This window comes from Rhinolophus sinicus, chromosome 7 (assembly GCF_057876585.1).
Source record: "Rhinolophus sinicus isolate RSI-liver-muscle chromosome 7, RSI-T2T, whole genome shotgun sequence".
Taxonomy (NCBI): domain Eukaryota; kingdom Metazoa; phylum Chordata; class Mammalia; order Chiroptera; family Rhinolophidae; genus Rhinolophus; species Rhinolophus sinicus.
The window spans coordinates 28,223,046-28,243,955 of record NC_142507.1 but is presented as its reverse complement, the minus strand read 5'-3'; the positions used below and the strand labels follow the sequence as shown (position 1 = coordinate 28,243,955).

The following is a 20,910-nucleotide window of genomic DNA, read 5'->3' as shown; positions in this document are numbered from 1 at the left end:
ATTGGTATATGTGCTCTTAGGAAAGTCATTACAATTCTTTGAGGTTCAGTTTCATATAAAATTTGGAATGATAGTATTAAATGCTACTATCTATATTTGTGAAGCAGCTATTGGGAGCTATGATGGTTACATAGTAACATTCTACTGTGTCACTAGAGTGAAAACTAAGGATGTAAAATCTTTGCTTTTTTGAATGACATAATTCTTCCTAAGTACTTAGAAATTTTATTTATTTATTTTTTTAAAGATTTTATTGGGGAAGGGGAACAGGATTTTATTGGGGAACAGTGTGTACTTCCAGGACTTTTTTCCAAGTCTAGTTGTTGTCCTTTCAATCTTAGTTGTGGAGGGTGCCGTTCAGCTTCAAGTTGTTGTCCTTTCAGTCTTAGTTGTGGAGGGCGCAGCTCAGCTCCTGGTCCAGTTGCCGTTTTCTAGTTGCAGGGGCACAGCCCACCATCCCTTGCGGGAGTCAAACCGGCAACCTTGTGGTTGAGAGGATGCGCTCCAACCAACTGAGCCATCTGGGAGCTCAGCGGCAGCTAAGCGCAAGGTGCTGTGTTCAATTCTAATTGCAGGGGGCGCTGCCACCATCCCTTGCGGGACTCGAGGAAATGAACTGGCAACCTTGTCGAGGAAATGAACTGGCAACCTTGTGGTTGAGACTCGAGGAAATGAACTGGCAACCTTGTGGTTGAGAGCCCACTGGCCCATGTGGGAATGGAACTGGCAGACTTCGGAGTTAGGAGCATGGAGCTTTAACCGCCTGAGCCACCTGGCTGGCCCAGAAATTTTATTTTATAGTCTTTGAAACTGAAGCAGGATAGCCTAGGAAATTGACATCTTCTCCAGGGTACAACATGCGGTGCTTCACTGGCTACATATGTAACAAGTGACTGTATCCAGTACCTGTAGCTGGAGGAAAAACAAGAACCAGTTTCATCCAGTTAGGCTGATCGCAAAGACCAGGAACTGAACTTCAGCTAATTATAATGTTATTATAATATCATTTACATTGCGGTTACTACTACTCCCATCATGTCCAATGCCATGACAGTTCCGGAGAACCAGTGAAGGAAGAAAAAGCGGGAAATGGAGAGTCCAGCCCAGGGGTAGGAATGAATGAACCAGAGGGATGCTACATCACCAATTCTCACTCTGGGAGGGATAAATACCCCTGATCGTGACTTCCTCAGGGACAACTCATTCTGAGTTCATCTGTGCTTTCCTCTCAAGTGTGTACTTTCATTTTTAATAAATCACTTTCGCTTTCCTGCATCTGTCTTGCTCTTGAATTCCTTCTTGCTTGGAGATAAGAACTCAGTCACCACTATTCCAGGTTGAGTCCTCTCTTGGATATCCGTGTGAGCCTCTGGCGAAAAAATAACTTTTAGACTTACACATAGACTTTAATCGATTCACTATTATGCATATCTTAAAAGTAAAATATGAATAATGAAATACGTTGGTTTAATTCTTAGGGCTTCTTGAAATATTTTTCGTCCAACTCTATTGAATCATTTTTCAACACACAATTGTCAATGCCCATATTTTGCTATGGCTCTTATTTTAATAATGTACTTTAATATATCAAATTATCATTTTAATATTTAATCAACATAAAGCATTCTTAGAGATTTTACATATTAACATAAATATATTATATGTAACAAATATTTGATGTTATATATATATTTTAAAACGCACTAAGTGTTTGAAAACCAGCGCTTCTCTTACAGAACATCTCCGCGCATGCGCTTGTAGCACAGGCGGCTGAGGTATTGGAGATCAAAGCCCCACTCCAATGCACATGACTTTTAAGTAATATTTTCTCTTTGTCATTTGCTCTACATTGCGGTGATTGACTCAACTTTGTCTCCCAACCCTTCCAATGAACTTGTCCTTTAACGCTTTATTTTGAATTAATTGTAGAGTCTCAGGAAGTTGCCCAAACGGCAGCAACCCTCTTGGCCCAGGTAGCTAAACTGCCCGCCGCCGGGGGCGGAGTCCATAGTTACACGCTAAAGAAATCTGCGAGGCTGGCGGGCCAGCGCGTTCCCGGAAGTGACGCACTACGTTGCCGTGCGTACAGACGGCTGCGTTGGACTGCAGGAGAAGATGGCGGTCTCCACAGGTCGGTTCCCGGGCCGGGCTGTGTACTTTCCCATCCCGACCCAGCTCTGACCCTTAGCCTGCTGCTAGCAGCCGGGCGCTGACCGTGTGGGTGAAGCCGGAGTGCGCCTTCTCGGACGCCGGGCTCCTGTCCGAGCGAAGCCCTGGACAGGGGAGGGTCCAGGCTTGACCGGCGTGGAGGGCCCGGGGCGGCCGTCGGGGGCAGCGGGTCGTGCTCGCTCATCGGTCGCGCGCCCGCGGTCTAGGGGCGGGGTGACGCAGACGCGGGTGCACACGTAGGGTCTAGCGGGTATCTGTCCGAGTGTTGAGCGGAAGGCAAGTGTGAGAGTGAGGCGAGAGGGCCGTAGGTGGGCGGGTGTCGACCTCCGACATGCAAGGTGGGATCTGGTTACCGAGCGTATTGGGTCGAATGGGGGTCCAGTTTCCCCCATACTCGTCTTGGCATGGGTGCAGGAGGAGAGGACTAATGAGAAGAGGACTGTTGCTTTTTGAAATAACGGAGAGATGACCATTCGTATCTCATTGAATACGTTATCTTTTTTTCATTTAAGTGAAAAACTGCAGTGCAAACAGAAAAAAGTCAGAACAAGTTGAAAGCTAACTGAACAAAAACGTGGTTTCTTAGATAGCTGTTTAACTTCCCTGTCGTACTGAATACAATGTTTGGTTTTCTATTAGCACAGACTTTGAAATTAAGTTTTAACGCTGAAGTTTTAGAGATTTGAACATTTGAAAAATGTTAAATTGAAAATGAAGTTTTACTACTTAAAAGTGTTAATGCGTATGATCTTTGGAAGCAGGATTATAGAACAGTGATTTGATATTTCATGTCATCATTGCATAATAAAACGAATTTTCAAATCTCTGCTAAAATGGAAGGCTTCAGTGTCTATTGTGATTGGTACTTTCAAGGTAATACTTCAGGATACATTCTACACATATTTTAACGGAAGACTGTGTCATAATAATATAATTTATTATGTAGGTGTCATAGATGATAAGATCTATAATGATTTTAGCATTGGGGGAATAGTTCAGTGTACTCGGGGTCAGAGTTAACTAATAAAGCAAGGATTATTTAAAAAGTGACTTTTTAGTGTTAACAGCTTTAATTACTGTACCTGATACGTATTTGAAATCTAGTGTGCTTATGAATGGGCCCATATCTTTTTAAAGAGGTGTACTTAGTATCTATAGATTCTTGAAAATTTAGTAATAAAATGGTGCATTTAATTTCATAGTTTTTATTTTATGGATTGCGATGATTATTTACACATGATTTTTTCTCACATACATATGAGAGGGTGAAAATATTTTGAAAAGACCAAATACTAGATGATTTTAATGGCAGATACTTTTTGTTAACCATGTGTAGTTACTTTCTGAAGTCAAATATAAATTATAAATAAGTTGCTGATAAATTATTAGCATATTAAACATTGGGAGTGTGTATTTTCTATAGTTTATATTTCTGTAGTGTGTATAGTTTTTCTATAGCTGATATTCAGCTTTCTAATTGTTACAGTTTCGTTCTGTTTTTAGATTTCATGAGATTAGAAACCTTAGCATAATTACAAAGAATGTATTTTAGGCAGTTAGTTGAGCTTTCTTGAAGAACTGAAATTCGTTTTGAAACTTGCGAAAAACTTGCCCTGATCAGTTTAATATTATTCCATTTATTCATAGTCTTTGCTTTATGTCACTGATAGTATTGTTGAATTGGGAGAGGGATGAGTGCTGAAGCAGCTTTGGGATATGTTTTGAAACTTTAAATTTTACTTTTTATTAGTTAAACTTTGTATTGTTTGCCTCTCGGTGGCATGGGAGGTAAACACTACTTGTATATTTGTGAAATAAATGTGATACAGCTTGTAATTTAAAATTAGATGAGCTAGATGGATGTAATACATGTTTTTTATTTAAGTCAAAATAATCTCAATAAAAATAGTTTGATAATAGGCCCCAAAGGAAAAAAAAAAACCCTGACAATTATTTTTTGATCTTTTTAAAAGCATTATATTTTAATGTGCATTAGCTAAGTCATATATTTTATCCTTTCTCTTACTAGAAGAAAAATTTTTGGAAAAAATTGTGATTCTACTGAGATGTTTAAGCTGAAACATATTTTCCCTTCCAGTTGGTCCTCTTATTTTGCAGATGAGAAAACTGATGCTTGGAGAAATGAAAGGTTTTACATAGGTGGTTACTAATGGAGTCAAGATTAGAATCCAGTTTTGTTTTTTTTTTTAAAATCCTTGGTCTAGTGCTCTTTCTGTTATGAGGAAATATGAATTTGGAATATTCTTCAAGTCGTAAATCTTACTTCCTTTTAGGCTAGAAAGTGGGTTTCATACTTCCTAGCAGAATCCTTGTTTCAGACTCTTAGATGCTTTCAGATGGATGTAGGGCTGTGGTGGAGACCCTACTCTTTTCCAAGAAGCAGAGTCACCTCTGGGGGTCAAGAAAATTCCATAGGACATAGCTTTTAAGAAAGCTATGGGAAAAGGTACTATAGGGAATAGAAATTAGTACGTTTAGTACCTGTGATTCAAAAGTTTTATTATGTACTAATGCTAATAAAAAATTAGTGTTAGATAAACAAGTACGTGCAATAGTTTTCTTAAAAAACTTTTTATTCTAGAATAGTTTTTGATTTACAGAAAAGTTGTGAATATAGTACAGAGTTCCCTTATACCTCATATTCATTTTCCCCTCTTAACGTCTTACATTACTGTGGTACATTTGCACAATTGTCAACCAATATTGACACATTATTAACTAAAGTCCACACCATATTCAGATTTCCTTAGTGTTTACCTCATGTCCCATTACTGTCCCGGGATCCCATTCAGGATACACTGCAATGTGAAATGTTAAAATTTGCTATTACTTTAGTTATACTTAAGTGTTACAGTGGGGCTATGAATGTACATGATTCTAAAATGTCAAAGTACTGAGAGATCAAAAAAAAAAAGGAGTATTTTTTCTTTCATAGGTTTATGTAAGCCATATGGGTGGAAAACAAAACTGAAATAAAACCTAATTCTCCTCGTCAGAAGTGGGCATCTTTGTGTATACTGGAACAAGAACTGTGTTTTAATTCCCCTGCTGCCACTAATAGATTACTGTGCTATGCTTGTCCTGCCGTTGAATCTCTTAAGCCTTGCTTTCCCCATTCCTTCTATACAAAGATTGGACATGATTTTGTTTTCCCCATCTTCAAGTTGAGGACACTTATATATGGGTGGAACTTTGGAATAGTAATAGAACAGATTTGCATGCGTAAATCATAACATGGAACCTGGGAACTAAACAATAGAAGAGCTGAACTGTAGTAGTTTAGTGTATTTCCATCTTGAGACTTTACTAATTGGCCTGGTAGTGTTTTCTAGGTCAGTTAACCAGGATGTTCTTGATATACATTTGCTTTGATAATATGATTAAATAATATACAGGTAGTCTTTGCACAGTATTACAGGCGGGAGGGGGGGGATGGAGGGTAAAAATGACCGTTCAAACTGAAACTGCAATCTTACTAAGTGAGAAAAATTATGATTATTCTGTGGTATTTGAAAATGTTTGCTAAACCATTAAAAACTTCTTGTGGTTACAAGTATGTAGGAAAGTGAATAAAATAGTAAACTAATATTTGTTTAGTATACTGTAATTTAAACATTAATGACATTAAGAATTCCAATGTTTTATCCTTTCTGCCTTCAGTGTTAGGAAATCTCTCTGAGAATTTCTTTATTGTGAAGTTTTTCACTTCCTCTGGGACATTGTCATCCTTTCCTCATAGTCACTTTCCTCATTTACATCAATAAGCTCGCCTTCACAAAGGTCCTTTGGCTGTTCATCTAGAGCCTCTTCAACATTCCCATGGTTGGGTATTTCTTCTATGACTATTTACATTTGTTTCAAATTTCACTTCCAGTGTTACCTGTTTCTTTGTTACACTTTCATCTTTGTTGGCTAATTTCCTATTTTAACTATATTTTTATAGACTGTCACATAGGTTTACCACTGGTAGACAAGGAGACAACAATACTGTATGCTTTGCTGTCTGTAAGAGAACTGAGTGACAAATATGAACTGACCTATCACCAACAGACTTCGAAAGATGTGAAGTGATTGGCCACTTATAGAATGCTCATCTCTTATTTATATAGTGATTTGTGGGCTGAAGAATTAGCAGCAAAGTTTGTACTTTAGGCAATTATTCATAGTTAATATCTGTAGTAACTGAAGTTTGAACTGTTTTGTTGGGGGACTGATGTTATTTGACTAAACCATGGTAACCAAAAACCATGCATACGTGGTGTGACAAGTTTGTGAACTTGTTGCAACGATATTGCTAACCTTTTTTAATTTTAATTTTTTTATTTCAGGTGTACAAAGTAATACAATAGTTAGACATTTAAACCCCTCATAAAGTGATAACCCATTCCCCAAGCTACTATCCCTCTGACATCTTATATAGCTATTGCAATACCACTATCTTCCTTGTGTTCTACGCCACATCCCATGACTATATATACGTATATATTTAGTTACAGTTGACATTCAATATTACTCTACTTAGCTTCAGGTGTATAGCACATTGGACACAGTCTATGAAGTGATCCCCCTGATAAGTCCAGTGCCCATGTGGCACCTTACATGATCTTTACGACATTGTTGATTATATTCCCTATACTGTATTAACTGTTAATTTGTATTTCTTAATACCTTCACCTTTTCACCCTGTCCCCAGCCCCATTCCCATCTGTCACCCTGATAGATCTAGTACCTATCTGGTACCATCCCTAGTTATTACAATATTGTTGACTATGTTCCTTATGCTATACCCTACATCCCCATGACTACTGTATAATAACCAATTTGTACTTCTTAATCTCTTCCCCTTTCACCCATCCCGACCCCCTCCCATCTTAAAGAAGTCACTATAAGATTCCTTGTAATACTGGTTTGGTGGTGGTGAACTCCTTCAGCTTTTTCTTGTTTGGGAAGCTCCTTATCTGTCCTTCAATTCTAAATGATAGCCTTGCTGGGTAGAATAATCTTGGTTGTATGTCGTTGCTTTTTCATCACTTGGAATATTTCCAGCTACTCCTTCTTGCCTGCAAAGTTTCTGTTGTGAAATCAGATGACAGTCTTATGGGGGCTCCCTTGTAGGTAACTAACTACTTTTCTCTTGCTGTTTTTAAGATTCTCTTTAACTTTTGGCATTTTAATTATGATGTGTCTTGCTGTTGGCCTCTTTGGGTTATCTTGTTTGGGACTGTGCACTTCTTGGGCTTGTATGTCTATTTCTCCAGGTTAGGGAAGTTTTCTGTCATTATTTCTTCAAATAGGTTTTCAATTCCTTGCTCTCTCTCTTCTCCTGGTACTCTTATAATGCGAATGTTGGTACGCTTGATACTGTCTCGGAGGCCCCTTAAACTCTCCTCAACTTTTTGGATTCTTTTTTCTTTTTGCTGTTCTGGTTGGGTGTTTTCTGCTACCTTATCTTCTACATTACCGGTTGGATCCTCTGCCTCATTTAATCTACTGTTGATTCCCTTTAATATATCCGTCATTTCTGTTATTGTGTCCTTTATTTCTGACTGGTTCTTTTTCATGGTTTCCATCTCCACTTTTATGCTTCCTATCTCTGTTGAAGTTCTCCCTGAGACCACTGAGCATTCTTATAACCAGTGTTTTGAACTCTGTGTCTGATAGATTGCTTGTCATGATTTTGCTTAGTTCTTTTTCTGGAGCTTTGTTCTGTTCTTTTATTTGGGACATGTTTCTTTGTCTCCCCATTTTGGCTGCTTTCCTGTGTTTGCTTCTATGTATTAGGTAGGACTGCTATGTCTTCTGGTCTTAGTAGAGTGGCCTTATGTAGTAGGTGTACTGTGGGGTTCAGTGGAGCAGTTTTTCTGGTCACCTGAGCCACGCACTCCAGGTGTGTCCCTTGTGTGGGTTGTGTGTGCCCGCCTCTTGTAGTTGAGCCTTGGTTGATAATTGCACATCAGTGGGAGGGACTGACCCTTGGGTTCCCTGGTTGTGAGGACTGGCCTTGAGTACAATGGAAGAGTTGTTGTACAGGGGCTGATACTACAGAGCAGGATCTCCCTCAGTAGAACTCTGGTTCCTGTTTAGTCCACCCCTTGTGTGTGTTGTTCTTGGAGGCATCTGGGTAATACTCTAGTTTGTTTGGAAGTTGGCCACTGCGGGTATCAGCTCCAGGACCACCTTGGAGGGTATCGCTGCAGATCAAGTCCAGTCACAGCCCGTGTCCCAACCGGGGCCCACCCGGCAAGAGCCGCAAAGAAATGCACCAATGGCTGCTATCCTTGCTGTGCTTGGAAGGTCCTCGAGAGGCCAAGCTGCAAACCAAGGCTGACCGCCGCTAGTGCTACGCTTAGGGCTGCTCACCCAGTGGCACACGACACACTCAAGCCAGGTGCTGCTTGTTTGGGCTCTGCAAACCCCTGAGAGACTCTAGGAAAGTCTGCAGCTTGAGCCAAGGCAGGCGGTCTGCACAAAAAAGCCACGGGAAGCAGCCTGGGTGTGCCTGAAAGTTGGGCGGGGCCGGGTCCTAAATCGCCAGGGCGTGGCATACAAATGTTGGAGACTCAGATATGGCAGCTGCACACATGGGGATGGGGGAGGGCTCAGCAAAGAAACAATAGTCTCTACCAGCTCGCCCGTCCAGGAGAAAGCCGCCTCTCCAGCACCCTGTTCCAAGCCGGACAACTCAATTCCCCACCATATGTTCCTGCTGCTTCTCCAGCCGCTGCCCCAGCGCTGGAGCTGAGAGTGAGTGATTCTGTTGGGAGGTGAGTCCGCTTGCAATCCCTTTAAGAGGAGTGCCTGGGAGTGCAGCCGCCCTCAGTTTCACTCAGTCACAATCTCCTCTGGTTTTCACAACTAGAAATTACAGGGACTTCTCTCCCTGGCACTGGAATCCTGGGCTGGGATGGGACTGGGACCTCTCGCTCCACTGGGGATCAGGGGGACGCCCCACAACCGCAATATCCTTCCCAGTCATTAATGGTCACATGCAGCTGTGGGACCAGCCAGTTCCGTGTCTCTACCCTTCCTACCAGTCTAGGTGGCTTCTGCATGTCCTTAGTTGAATGGCTTCACTTCAGTTTGATTTTAGGCAATTCTCAATAATGGTGTGTCGCTGCCCCCGTGACTAGGAGGGCTCTGCCTGAGGGGGAAGGGTAAGGAGATTGAGAAAAGACACGGAGACAGGAAAGCTGGGATCGGGAGGTCCGCCATCCGCGATGGCGGAGCAGTGGCACAGTTTTTATTCATACAGTTTTATACAGTCTTAGAACAATAGTCTACACAAGTAAGTATTAGCAGAACAAGTAAGTATCAGTAGAACATTCCATTCTGTACATTGGCAATTTTGTACGTCTGTGGCTGCATTAGTGTTATCTTGTTCTTCCTGGGAAGATTGCTGAGGCAAGGCTTCCCATGAGAATGACCTTGCAGTCTGCAAGGCCCTTGTCAGCTCACAGCCCGCTCCCCATGTATCCCCCTTCTCTTTTTGCTTTAAGCAGTAACCTATAAGTCTTATATATAAGACCAGAAAAATAGATTTAAACCAAAATGACCTTAGTCTGATAAAAGAGTCATGAATGTAATAGTAAATGTATGTGTCTCTCCAAGGGACAGAACCTTATGTTGAAACTTATAATAGATGGAGAACTAATGTTAAATTCTATCATTGAATATAGCCAATTAGATGGCCCCTATGCAACTGTCTGTTTTAGGTTGTTCCTTCCTTGAGGAATCTTACCCGTCCTTGACTAGCCAGTTATCTTTTTGGGGTCGAGTTCTCCAGATGGCCCCTATGTGGCTGTGTCTGGCTTAGGTCGTTCCTCCCTTGAGGAATCTTACCCGTCATTGACTAGCCAGCCATCTTTTGGGGCCAAACGGGGACATAAGGTGTAAGCGCAAAGGTGAGGTAAAGTCCCCAAAAGGATCAGTCTCACAGACTCTTGTGTTATCTAAATTTTTCTGGGGTGAGATGTTGGGGCGAGGCTTCAGGCCCGAGGCCTGAGGCGCCTGTCAGCCTACAACCCACTCTCTGCATCTCCCTCTTCTCTTTCTGCTTTAAGCCGTAACTGGTGTTGATTAAGAAGGAGGTCTACGAGTCGGTGTTGAATGACTTGGTAGCCGACTGAAAAAATACAAAACAGTAAATACTAGAACAAAGATACTACATAGAAACCAGAATGAATGTCGGAGAAGGTTAAACGGGTTAAACCTCTTGAGTTGGGTAAGCAACTGTTGAGCTAAATTGGCTGGGTTGAGAATGGGTTTGTATGTATGTTGAATGTCAAGAATTTCTTGATGAAAAAGAACTTCATGATGAAGGGGCTGTCTGTCCACCTCTGAGGACTAAACAAAATAAACATAAAACAATAAACAGAATAGCAATAGTACCTGCAAACCCTCTACCTAAAGTCTTTATCCAATTGACAGGGTTTAAAGTAGAAAGTCCTTCTGTAGCTGCAGAAAGTGTCTCCTCTCCAGGGAGGAGTTGAAGCTTGGCATTGGACATCTGATCAACTTCTTGTTGTAGTTGTAAAATGTCCACAGTGAGATTGGGCATATGTCCCAGGAGATGGGCTTGTACCTTAGACCAAGGGGTACAAGTTTGATTGTAAGAGAAAGGGGTTACAATAGGTACATATATTTTAATTAATTTTAAAGTAATCATAGTATGGAGATATTTTCAATTGATCACCAAGAAATACAACAGTAGTTTGTAAGTCAGCTAATCTAACATTAATTTTTTGATCTACTTAACTTGTTGATACCAAGATTTACTAGCATTTTTATGCTATTTTTGTATAAATTTAGTGGTCTGTACCATTTGGTGTAGAGCTACTCCAGAAACGGCAGCTACAGTGGTTATAGCAATTATTTCCATAATAGCTACAACTGAAAGTCCAATAAATCTTTCGGTTCTTCCTGCAGTTGACTGTCAGGCTTGTCTTTGGTGCGTTGTTTGTGATATGGTGTAATACACCGACTGGGCACCCACAAAGGACGTTCTTCCGGTCCTGGAGAAGCACAAGCATAACCTTGCCCCCATGTTAACAAGGTTTCTGACTGCCATTGATTAGTTTGAATATCTTTCCACCAAATGGGCACATTTTCCAAGGCTTTAGGACCATGGAGATTGTTAAAATGTCTTTGTGCAGCTGTGCACCCAAGGTGCGGTTCTGTGCTAGAGCCAGAAGAATTAAAAAAAATTAAAATAAACATACCTCTTGTTAATTGTATCAGCGAGGGGTGCCCTATTTCTTCCCCTTTTTGTTAAATGTCTTTTTGAAGCTGTAGGAGCTCAGCGAGCAGCAGGCGGCTGAGCAGAGGGCTCATGGTGCCCGAGGGGGCTGCGCACCGGGGCGGCGTCCGGATCGCCCTAGCCCGGCGCTAGGGGCAGTGGCAGCCAGAGCCTCATGGCGCGAGCCCAGGAGCGGCGGGGGGCGGGGGTGGGCTTCTCTGCAGGCCCCCTCCCGAGCCCTGGGCGCAGGCAGTGCAGCGGCAGTGGGCAAGGTGGGGGTAGGAGGGGGTGCCTGTGGCAGCGCTCCGCAGGAGAGTTTAGCAAAGGCTGCAAGGAGGTCGGCTGAAGGGGAAGACTCATCATCCGTATCAGAGTCCTGAGGGCCTGTGGCATGGGGGGGATTATGATATTTTTGTCCCTCATCCTGAAGTTCCCTGTCAGAGTCCGGGGTGGGGGGGTGGAGGTTTATCCTGTACTGGCAGCGTCAAGGGAGCGCCAGAGCACTTCAGTGCTTTATTCCTCTCCACATGATCTAAGACCTGAGATAGTTATCCCTGCGATTAGGGGGGTGGTAATGTTGAAACCTCTGGCAAGGGGTCAAGTGAGTCCTTTGTTAAGTTCCAAAGCGTAAAGGTGGGAATGGGGAACTTAGAGGGGCCTTCAGCCGTGAAGTGGTCACAGAGCTGCTGCCCAACTCTCTCCCAAGTAGTGGGATTGAGCGTGCCCTCTTCGAGGAACCAAGGGCATATATCATGTACAAAAGATAGGCGTTCCATTACCTGGCCTAAGCGAATATTACAGCCACGAGCGTTAAGCATAGCCTTTAGCATTTGCGCAAAGAGGTCCCTTTCTCTGGACCCATGCTGTCCCATGTTTTATTCCCGATTATACTCGGTTTGCTCCCCTCCTCCTCCTTAAATTTTGAGAGCTCTCACTTAAATTTCGAGGGGAGTCTCCTCACCTGTGTTTGGTGGGCGCCACACCACTCCACTCAGCAGCAAAGGATGGCCCTCTACTTGTCCGTTTTTTTTGCTTCCTGTACTCAGGTCCCTGTTCGGGTGCCACTTGTCACGGCCCACGCGACTAGGAGGGCTCTGCCTGAGGGGAAAGGGTGAGGAGATTGAGAAAAGACACAGAGACAGGAAAGCTGGGATCCGGAGGTCCACCGTCCACGGATGGCGGAGCAGTGGCGCGGTTTTTATTATTTACAGTTTTATACTGTCTTAGAACAATAGTCTACACAAGTAAATATTAACAGAACAAGTAAGTATCAGTAGAACATTCCATTCTGTACATTGGCAAGTTTGTACGTCTGTGGCTGCATTAGTGTTATCTTGTTCTTCCTGGGAAGATTGCTGAGGCAAGGCCATTCTCTTAATGACCTTGCAGTCTGCAAGGCCCTTGTCAGTTGACAGCCCGCTCTCCACAATGGTGGTTTTGTAGATTAGTTATAATTTTGATGTGGTTGTGAGAGAAGGTAAGTACAGCGTATACCTACTGCGCCATCTTGGTTGTCCCAATGTTGCTAACCTTTTTTGATATTAGAGGGATTATTCATTATGAATTTGTACCAACTGGACAGTTAATCAAGTTTACTATTTGTATATATTGAAAAGGCTGCATGAAAAAGACAACCTGAACTTTTTGCCAAAAGGTCATGGCTCTTGCATCACAACGATGCACCAGCTCACAAGGCACTGTCTGTGAGGGAGTTTTCAGCCAGTAAACAAATAACTGTATTAGAGCACCCTCCCTACTCACCCAATCTGGCCCCCAATGACTTCTTTCTTTACCTGAAGATAAAGGAAATATTGAAAAGAAGACATTTGGATGACATTTAGGACATCAAGTGTAATATGATGACAGTTCTGAATGGCCCTTCCAGAAAGCTTTCCAAAATTGCTTTGAAGGGTGGACTAGGTGTTGGCATTGGTACATAGCTTCCCAAGGGGAGTGTTTCGAAGGTGACCGTAGTGATATTCAGCAATGAGGTATGTAGCACTTTTTCTAGGATGAGTTCGCAAATTTAATTGTCCAACCTCATACGGAAATAATGGAAAAAGCAGAGCTTGCTCTAATGTGGAAATATCCACTTAGTAATTATTTGGGAGAAGCAGATATGAGGCAGATAGACTAGAAAAAATAGAATAAAATTCAGTGTTCAAAGTTTGTTAAAGTAGTTGACCTAAAGAGCCAATGTATTTATAAATAAATCTTTGAGATAATAGATCGGACTTCAGGACAGGGTTTGAAAATGTTTTATTCTTGTTTACAAATTCTTAGCTGATTTGTGTAAGAGCAGATATTATTTACAGTTTCAATTGGAACGCAGCAAAGTTTCAAACCATAGAAGGAGAGAAATCCTTATGGCCTTATATTGGTCTCTATATATGTTGAAATAGTTTATTCTAATGGAAATTACATTATGGATCATCTAGACTATAGGCCATAAGCAATGGTAATATAGATATGAAGTGACTTTCACAAGATTGTTTAGCTTGATGAGTCCAGAGCTAGTTTCTTGATTCTACATTCTTTGATGCTCTTTCTGTATCACACTATTCTATAAACTTTTTGGTTGCTTTCATTTAGTGCGAACCCAATGTTATTTATAAATGCCATTAAGGATCAAGACACCTTGATAGAGTCTAATGGCATTATAAGTAAATAAAACTACATGTTTTTTTAAAGAATGAATGTGTTGAAAGAATAACAAAAAATTTAGGAAGACTGATCTTAGTGGCTAAATATTGGTACACATTTACAAAAATCTTTTTTGTGTGCACACACATTTGGTATTGCAGGCAAATATATATATATATATATATATATATATATATATATATATATACACATACATATATATGTACATATATATATAATATATATATATACACATACATATATATATAAATTGTTCCCTTAGTGATTGTTATAAATCAGATTTTCCCTCAGATTTTATTTTGGGGAGGGGACGGGAGTTTATTGGCATCCCTGTGAGGGGGTTTATAGAAGCTCATTTCTGTATCAGAAGTAGGAATCACCACCTGATGAGTTATCTTAAACATTTCCAGTATTGCTCATAAAGTGACCCTTTAGGACATTAAATACTGATCCTTTCCACCCCCCTTCTATACCCGTTCTTCTTCTTTCCCAAATAGGGTGCCTCTGGATAAGATTGTGTATGTTTATCAGATAGGAAGAACTTAGTTCCAAGATTTGTGGGCCTGGGAAGACAGCAACTGCTGTGTAACCTGGCCTCCTTATTCTCTCCAAGGGTTTTCAAATGGTTATTAGGATCCTGTGGAAAAAGGCCAGTCCTTTTCACGATGTCCTTGATTGCACCTTTGCGTGATGGGTCATAAGAAATATGAAGCTCCTAGGAGATGGAGCTGTAAATGAATATTGAGTTTGGTTTCAGGGAGTTACTTGTTTCTACTTTGCTTTTTAAAATACATTTATTGTGATATAATTTACATACCATATTGTTAACCTATTGAAAGTGTACATACAACTCAGTGGTTTTTGTGTATTCACAAGTGTGTTCAATCGTTACCACAATCATTTTAGAACATTTTTATCCCCTCAAAGAAATGCTGTACCCTTTAGCTTTCACTGCTATATCTCCCCATCCTCCCCCTTTATCCCCTCGAAATCCCTAATCTATTTTCAGTCTCTATAGATTCTGAACTTTCACATGAATAGGATTATATAGTATGTGGTCTTCTGTGTCTGGCTCCTTTCACTTAGTACAATGTTTTCAAAGTTTATCCATGTTGCAGCATGTATCAGTACTGCATCCCTTTTTATGGCTGAATAATATTCCATTGTTTATGTATACCACATTTTATTTACCCATTCATCTGTTGATTTGGTTGTTTCCACCTTTTGACTGTTATGAGTAATGGTGCTATAAATATTTGTGTACAAGTTTCTGTATGGGCTTGTTTTATTTTTTTGGGTGTATACCTAGGAGTGAAATTACTGCTTCCTATGGTAACTGTTTAATTGAGGAACTGCTAGACAGTTTTCTAAAAGGAAAATATTTTATGTTCCCACCATCAGTGAACAAGAGTCCTGTGATTTCTCCACATCCTCACAAACACTTGTTGCTTGACTCTTTTATTCTAGCTATCCTAGAGGGTGTGACATGATATTTCATTGTGGTTTTGATTTACATTTCCCTGATGAATGTTTTTTGAGCATCTTGTCATGTGCTTATTACCTATCTGTATATCTTATTTGGAGAAATGTCTATTCAGATCCTTTTTTCATTTTTTAATTGTTTTTTTTTTTTTAGCTGTTGAGTTGTAAGAATTCTTCATATTCTAGATGCAAGTCCATTATCAGATATATGGTTTGTAAGTATTTTCTCCCATTCTGTAGGTTTTTCTCATTTTCTTGGTGGTTTCCTTTGAAGCGCAAAAAATTTTAAGTTTTGATAAAGTTCAATTTGTTTTTTTCCTATCTTATTAGGATGCAAATTCAGTCTTTTGATATGTACTTCATCATCTAGCTGAGTGTTTTAAAAGTATGTTGACATAATGTATGTTTTAATTGATGATTTGGTGATGATTATTTTACATGATTACCATTATGATAGAGGGTAGGAGTCTAAGCTCTACTTTGCCAGGTGTGAGGTTTAACCTTACATTAAAAAAAGTTATATAGCCAGATATCAGGCATACTCCAAGCAGATTATTCTTTGTAAGTGCTGTGATTATGCCATAGATTTTTCACTCTAGTAACTGGAATGTTATTGAAAAATGCAAGCAATGCATAGCTTGGCGTACTCTTTGTTATTCATGCTAGTGTCACCTGCTACGCAAATTATAAGTTTTGGTTTACTCAACAGTGTTGATGTAGGTGGTTATTTCCTGAGACGAAGTACGTATGTTATTGAAAAGTCTTTAATTTTCTGAAGTGTTTACCATGCAAGCAGTGATTTGGAGGGATTTTTGTTTAATATGATTTGGAGGGATATTTATTCATTTTGTTTCATATGATATTCTGACTTTGGAAGCTAACTGCAGCATTGTAGGCTCAGAGGAGAGCATACTCATTTAAGTGTTCTCTGTAAGGAGAAGACCTCACATCTTCTAGAGTGTACAGGTTTTGCACTCCAGATTCACCCTTTTGCAAATCAAATTCACTCTTTTGCAGATCAAATTCACCCTTTTGCAAATCAAATTCATCCTTTTGCAAATCAAATTCACCTTTTTGAAAATCAAATCCATCCTTTTGCAGATCAAAAATTTCCACAAAAATGTTTTCTTAATCTTTGTAATAAAAATGAATCCAATGTTAAGTTATTGTTAAAATTAAACATTTTATTGCATATATTTAATAAACATAAAATATTTAACATCAGAAATACTTATAGCTTTGTTTATAATGTTTTTGCTGCTGCTCATGGTAATGCCATGTGCATATTCATAAAATAATTATGACGGTCTGTAGAAGTAATAGTTGCAATGGAATGAATAATAACATCTACTAAATGTTCATGGTTTGATGGATCAGCTAAAATATTTCTTGGGCAGAACTTAATTTTTGAAAAATGGAAGCTGCAATCTAAAGTTAATACACCAGCTCGTGTGACAGTGCCAATGGTTAGAGGATGAAATGTTTCTCTAATTGCAGCAATAAACATTCAGGGAATGGTGTGGCATGAAGTAATTGCACATTCTACGGTTACTTCAAATATTTTTTGCAAATTTCTTCAGAGATTATTGCAGAAATTGGATGAAGATAATCTGGAAGAAGTGTGGTTTGTTTTGGTCAATGTAAGCCTCCACCAAACCTAGCAAGTATGTGATCTTGTTGGTGAGACAAGACACACTTTATTATTTCTACTGTTATACTCTCCAATGATGAACCCCATTGAAGAAGTTTTTTAAAAAATTAGGTTCTGTGCAAAAAATATTTTGGCTGACCCATCAAACCATGAATATTTAGTAGATGTTATTAATCATTCCATTGCAACTATTACTCCTACAGATTGTCATAATTATTTTATGAATATGTATATGGAATTACCATGCTCAGCGACAGAAAAACCATTATAAATGAAGCTATAAGTAAATAAATATTTCTGATGTTAAATAAGTATTTTATGTTTATTATTAAATACCTGCAATAAAATGTTTAATTTTAACAATAACAACATTGGATTTATTTTTATTACAAAGATTAAGAAAACATTTTTGTGGAAAAATTTGATCTGCACAAGGATGAATTTGATTTGCAAAAAGGAGAATTTGATTTGCAAAAGGGTGAATTTGATTTGCAAAAGGATGAATTTGGAGTGCAAAACCTGTATGCCATTCCTAATTTTACTTAAAAATTTGTACTAGAAAGGGACAAGAGTGTATTGTAGATTACCTAACTTTCCTTCACCCCCTAGTTTATTGTAAGGGAATTATCCCTTCCTAGTTCTCTAGCAAACATTGTTAGCTGCTTTTCTGGAGAATTTTTAACTGTCTTCTGTATTCTCCCTTGATTAGGGAGATACGAAGTCTGATCAAAAAACACAGTGAATATTTAAAGAAAAAAATTATTACAGTAAAAGACATTGCCATTACTCCCCATTAAAATACTCCCCCTCAGTTAGAACACATTTATCTCGTCATTCTTGACACTTGCTGAAGCAGTTCTGGAAGTCCTCTTTCATGAGCTTCTTTAATTGTGCTGTCATGGCTGCCTTGGTGTCCTGAATTGATTCAAAACATTTTCCTTTCATGGTCATTTTGACTTTGGGGAAGAGCCAGAATTTGCACGGTGCCAGATCTGGTGAATAAGGTGGATGAGGACACATTGTCATGTTTTTATTTGACAGAAAGTGCTGTACTCTGCAGAAGCAGTGTGTGACACGGAGCAGTTATCATGATGGAGGATGAAACTGTTTGCCCACTTCATGTTAATGCATTGTTCGTGATCCATGATTTATGGCACACTTTAAAACACACCTTCTCTTAACTGTAGCTCACACAAGACTGACTGCACTAAACAAGTTGTAACTGTTACTAAGGTTCGAGCTCCGCACAGCTTCCCATATTGAAGATTTCTGCCTTTCCGTTGTCGGCACTCAGCAGTAGCATTCACTGTAGTTTCTGATCACACCTCATATAATTATGTACAATATAATTTTTCCACAGTTCTACCAGCATTGTGTTTAGTATGTTTTTTTTTGTTTTGTTTTTAGATTTTATTGGGGAAGGGGAACAGGACTTTATTGGGGAACAGTGTGTACTTCTAGGACTTTTTCCCAAGTCAAGTTGTTGTCCTTTCAGTCTTAGTTGTGGAGGGCGCAGCTCAGCTCCTGGTCCAGTTGCTGTTTTCTAGTTGCAGGGGGCACGGCCCACCATCCCTTGCGGGCAACCTTGTGGTTGAGAGGACGCATTCCAACCAACTGAGCCATCCGGGAGCTCAGTGGCAGCTCAGCTCAAGGTGCCATGTTCAATTTTAGTTGCAGGGGGCGCTGCCCACCATCCCTTGTGGGAGTTGAAGAATTGAACTGGCAACCTTGTGGTTGAGAGCCCACTGGCCCATGTGGGAATCGAACCGGCAGCCTTCGGAGTTAGGAGCCTGAGCCACTGGGCCGGCCCCTAGTATGTTTTTTATGTTAGTTTTTGATGGGTGTGTAATAACATCATAACTCTTTTAGCTTGCATATTTTTCGTGTTTGGTTTATTTTCCTGTGGAATTAGCAGTTGTATTTCAGATCTATGAAATATATATTGTCCACTTACTACTTGTTCAGTGAAACTGGTTATTAATATTATAGGGTTTTTCATAGTTTAAAAATTAACTTGGAAAATTTTATACCTTATATTTTATTTTGCCTTTTGTTTTGATTTTTTTTTTTTAACTTCTTGAGATGGGGTCATGTCTGATGCTCTGAATCAGTGCTCCAAATGCAGTGAAGGGCGGTTAAATGGGGAGGAAAATTAAATTCCACCTTTCAGTGCAAGAAATAGCAAAGAATTATTGGCTGTCTTTAATCTGCCACAGGATATGATTCTTAACTATTTTGATTGAGAGTTAATACATAAAAGAATCATGACTTTTTAAGAGTAAAACAATGTAAATTGCACAACACTAAACCTGCATTTAATCTTTGATTCAAAAGGCATTTCAGGCATCAGTAAATAGGTTGTTTCGCTTAAAAATCTGTTTGTGGTAACTTGCTTTCATGGCCTTGAAGAATCCTAAATTTGGAAGGGGCTTTAGAAATATTGTGGTTAAGTGGGGATTCTGAACCACAAGATAGAGATGGGGGGCAGAGACAAAGCAACAGGATTTCTTCTTCCTGCTCCTTTTTTTCTTTCTCCCAGTGCAGTAGATCTCCCTCCTATACGATGCTCCTATGTGTTGGTCATTGAGATATGCTGAAGTGGACAAAATGTCATGCATCATTGATGTAATTTAATTTAGTCCCACATTTTACATCGAAGTATGCAAAGTGGAAAAAGAAAACACTATTTGCCCAGATTCATTTCATTAGTTTTGTGGTAAAGCAAAACTACCACTTTATGAAAATTTCATGTTGCCTTTTTTTTTTCTTAGCACTTCTCATATTCTAATTGATTTTTGTGTCTTGCTTCCTTTTTAAACTGTAAGCTCCATGAGGGTCGGGACTGTGACTATCAGTGGTAGATGCCATTGGCCTACCACAGTTCCTGGCTTGTTGACATTTAATGGTTAATTGGAAATAACTAAAGCCACAGAATTAGAATGAGAAAATGAACCACAATTTTCTTACTTGAAGCACTTAACATTTCTTCCTTGATTGTTCTCTTGATTGGTTTTTCATCACAACTCAGGTTATTCTCCGTATCTTTCTGTCAAGTCTATGAGATTTATGTTTAAAACCCCTTCCTGGATCCTCAATGCTGCTAGTAAAGTCTGAATTTGTAAGCACATGTACCCTTCCTGTGTTGAGCCCTGCCTTCCAGGCAATTTTGGGCTCTTTGCTCATTTCTACTTTGCTACTCCCAAACTCATTGCTTACCACTGTCCCATTGTCTCCATTTCTGTTTTAATTTAAATTTTTGGTAATGTTCCCCTTTTATTTTGAAATGAAAGATTTTAAACACCAGAAAAACCTGTGAATACACATACACCTACCCCAGCTCTCTCAAATTCTAATAAATTATTTTTGCTTCAGGTCGTTTTTTGAAGAAATAAAACATTACCAGTATCCTTCCAAGTACTACGCCCCCTTCTCTTTGTCCAGAGGTGATCACTGTCATGATTTTGGTGTGTATTTCACAGACATCTTTATGCTTTTGCTACAAGTGTATGTACTCATGAACAGTATAAAGGTCTTTATATACAATCATCCCCCACTTAGTGATGGGGATACATTGTGAGAAATGTGTCAGGCAATTTTGTCACTATTCAAACATAGAATATACTTACACAAACCTAGATGATATAACCTGTCACTGTAATTTTATGTGCTGTATTTTTATACAGTTGGC

General features: G+C 39.6%; 1 protein-coding gene and 1 long non-coding RNA gene across 3 annotated transcripts in view; one reads left to right on the top strand and one right to left on the bottom strand.

The window, feature by feature from the left end:
• Positions 1-242: 242 nt before the first annotated feature.
• On the bottom strand, positions 243-2,354 carry LOC141568448 (uncharacterized). The gene is made up of 3 exons (XR_012491577.1): positions 2,215-2,354; positions 1,173-1,369; positions 243-912 (listed from the first exon to the last, which is right to left on the bottom strand). It is a non-coding gene; the product is annotated as an uncharacterized LOC141568448 (long non-coding RNA).
• The window catches only part of UBE2V2 (ubiquitin conjugating enzyme E2 V2), a 41,924-nt gene continuing 23,009 nt past the window's right edge, over positions 1,996-20,910 (top strand). The window contains exon 1 of one of the 2 annotated variants that reach the window (XM_019718434.3): positions 1,996-2,131. In XM_019718434.3, coding sequence (XP_019573993.2) covers positions 2,116-2,131 — 16 coding nt within the window. In that variant the 5' untranslated portion in view covers positions 1,996-2,115. Of the gene's footprint in view, positions 2,132-2,485; positions 2,508-20,910 lie in introns of those variants that run through there. The other variant, XM_074318463.2, reaches the window with a different exon arrangement.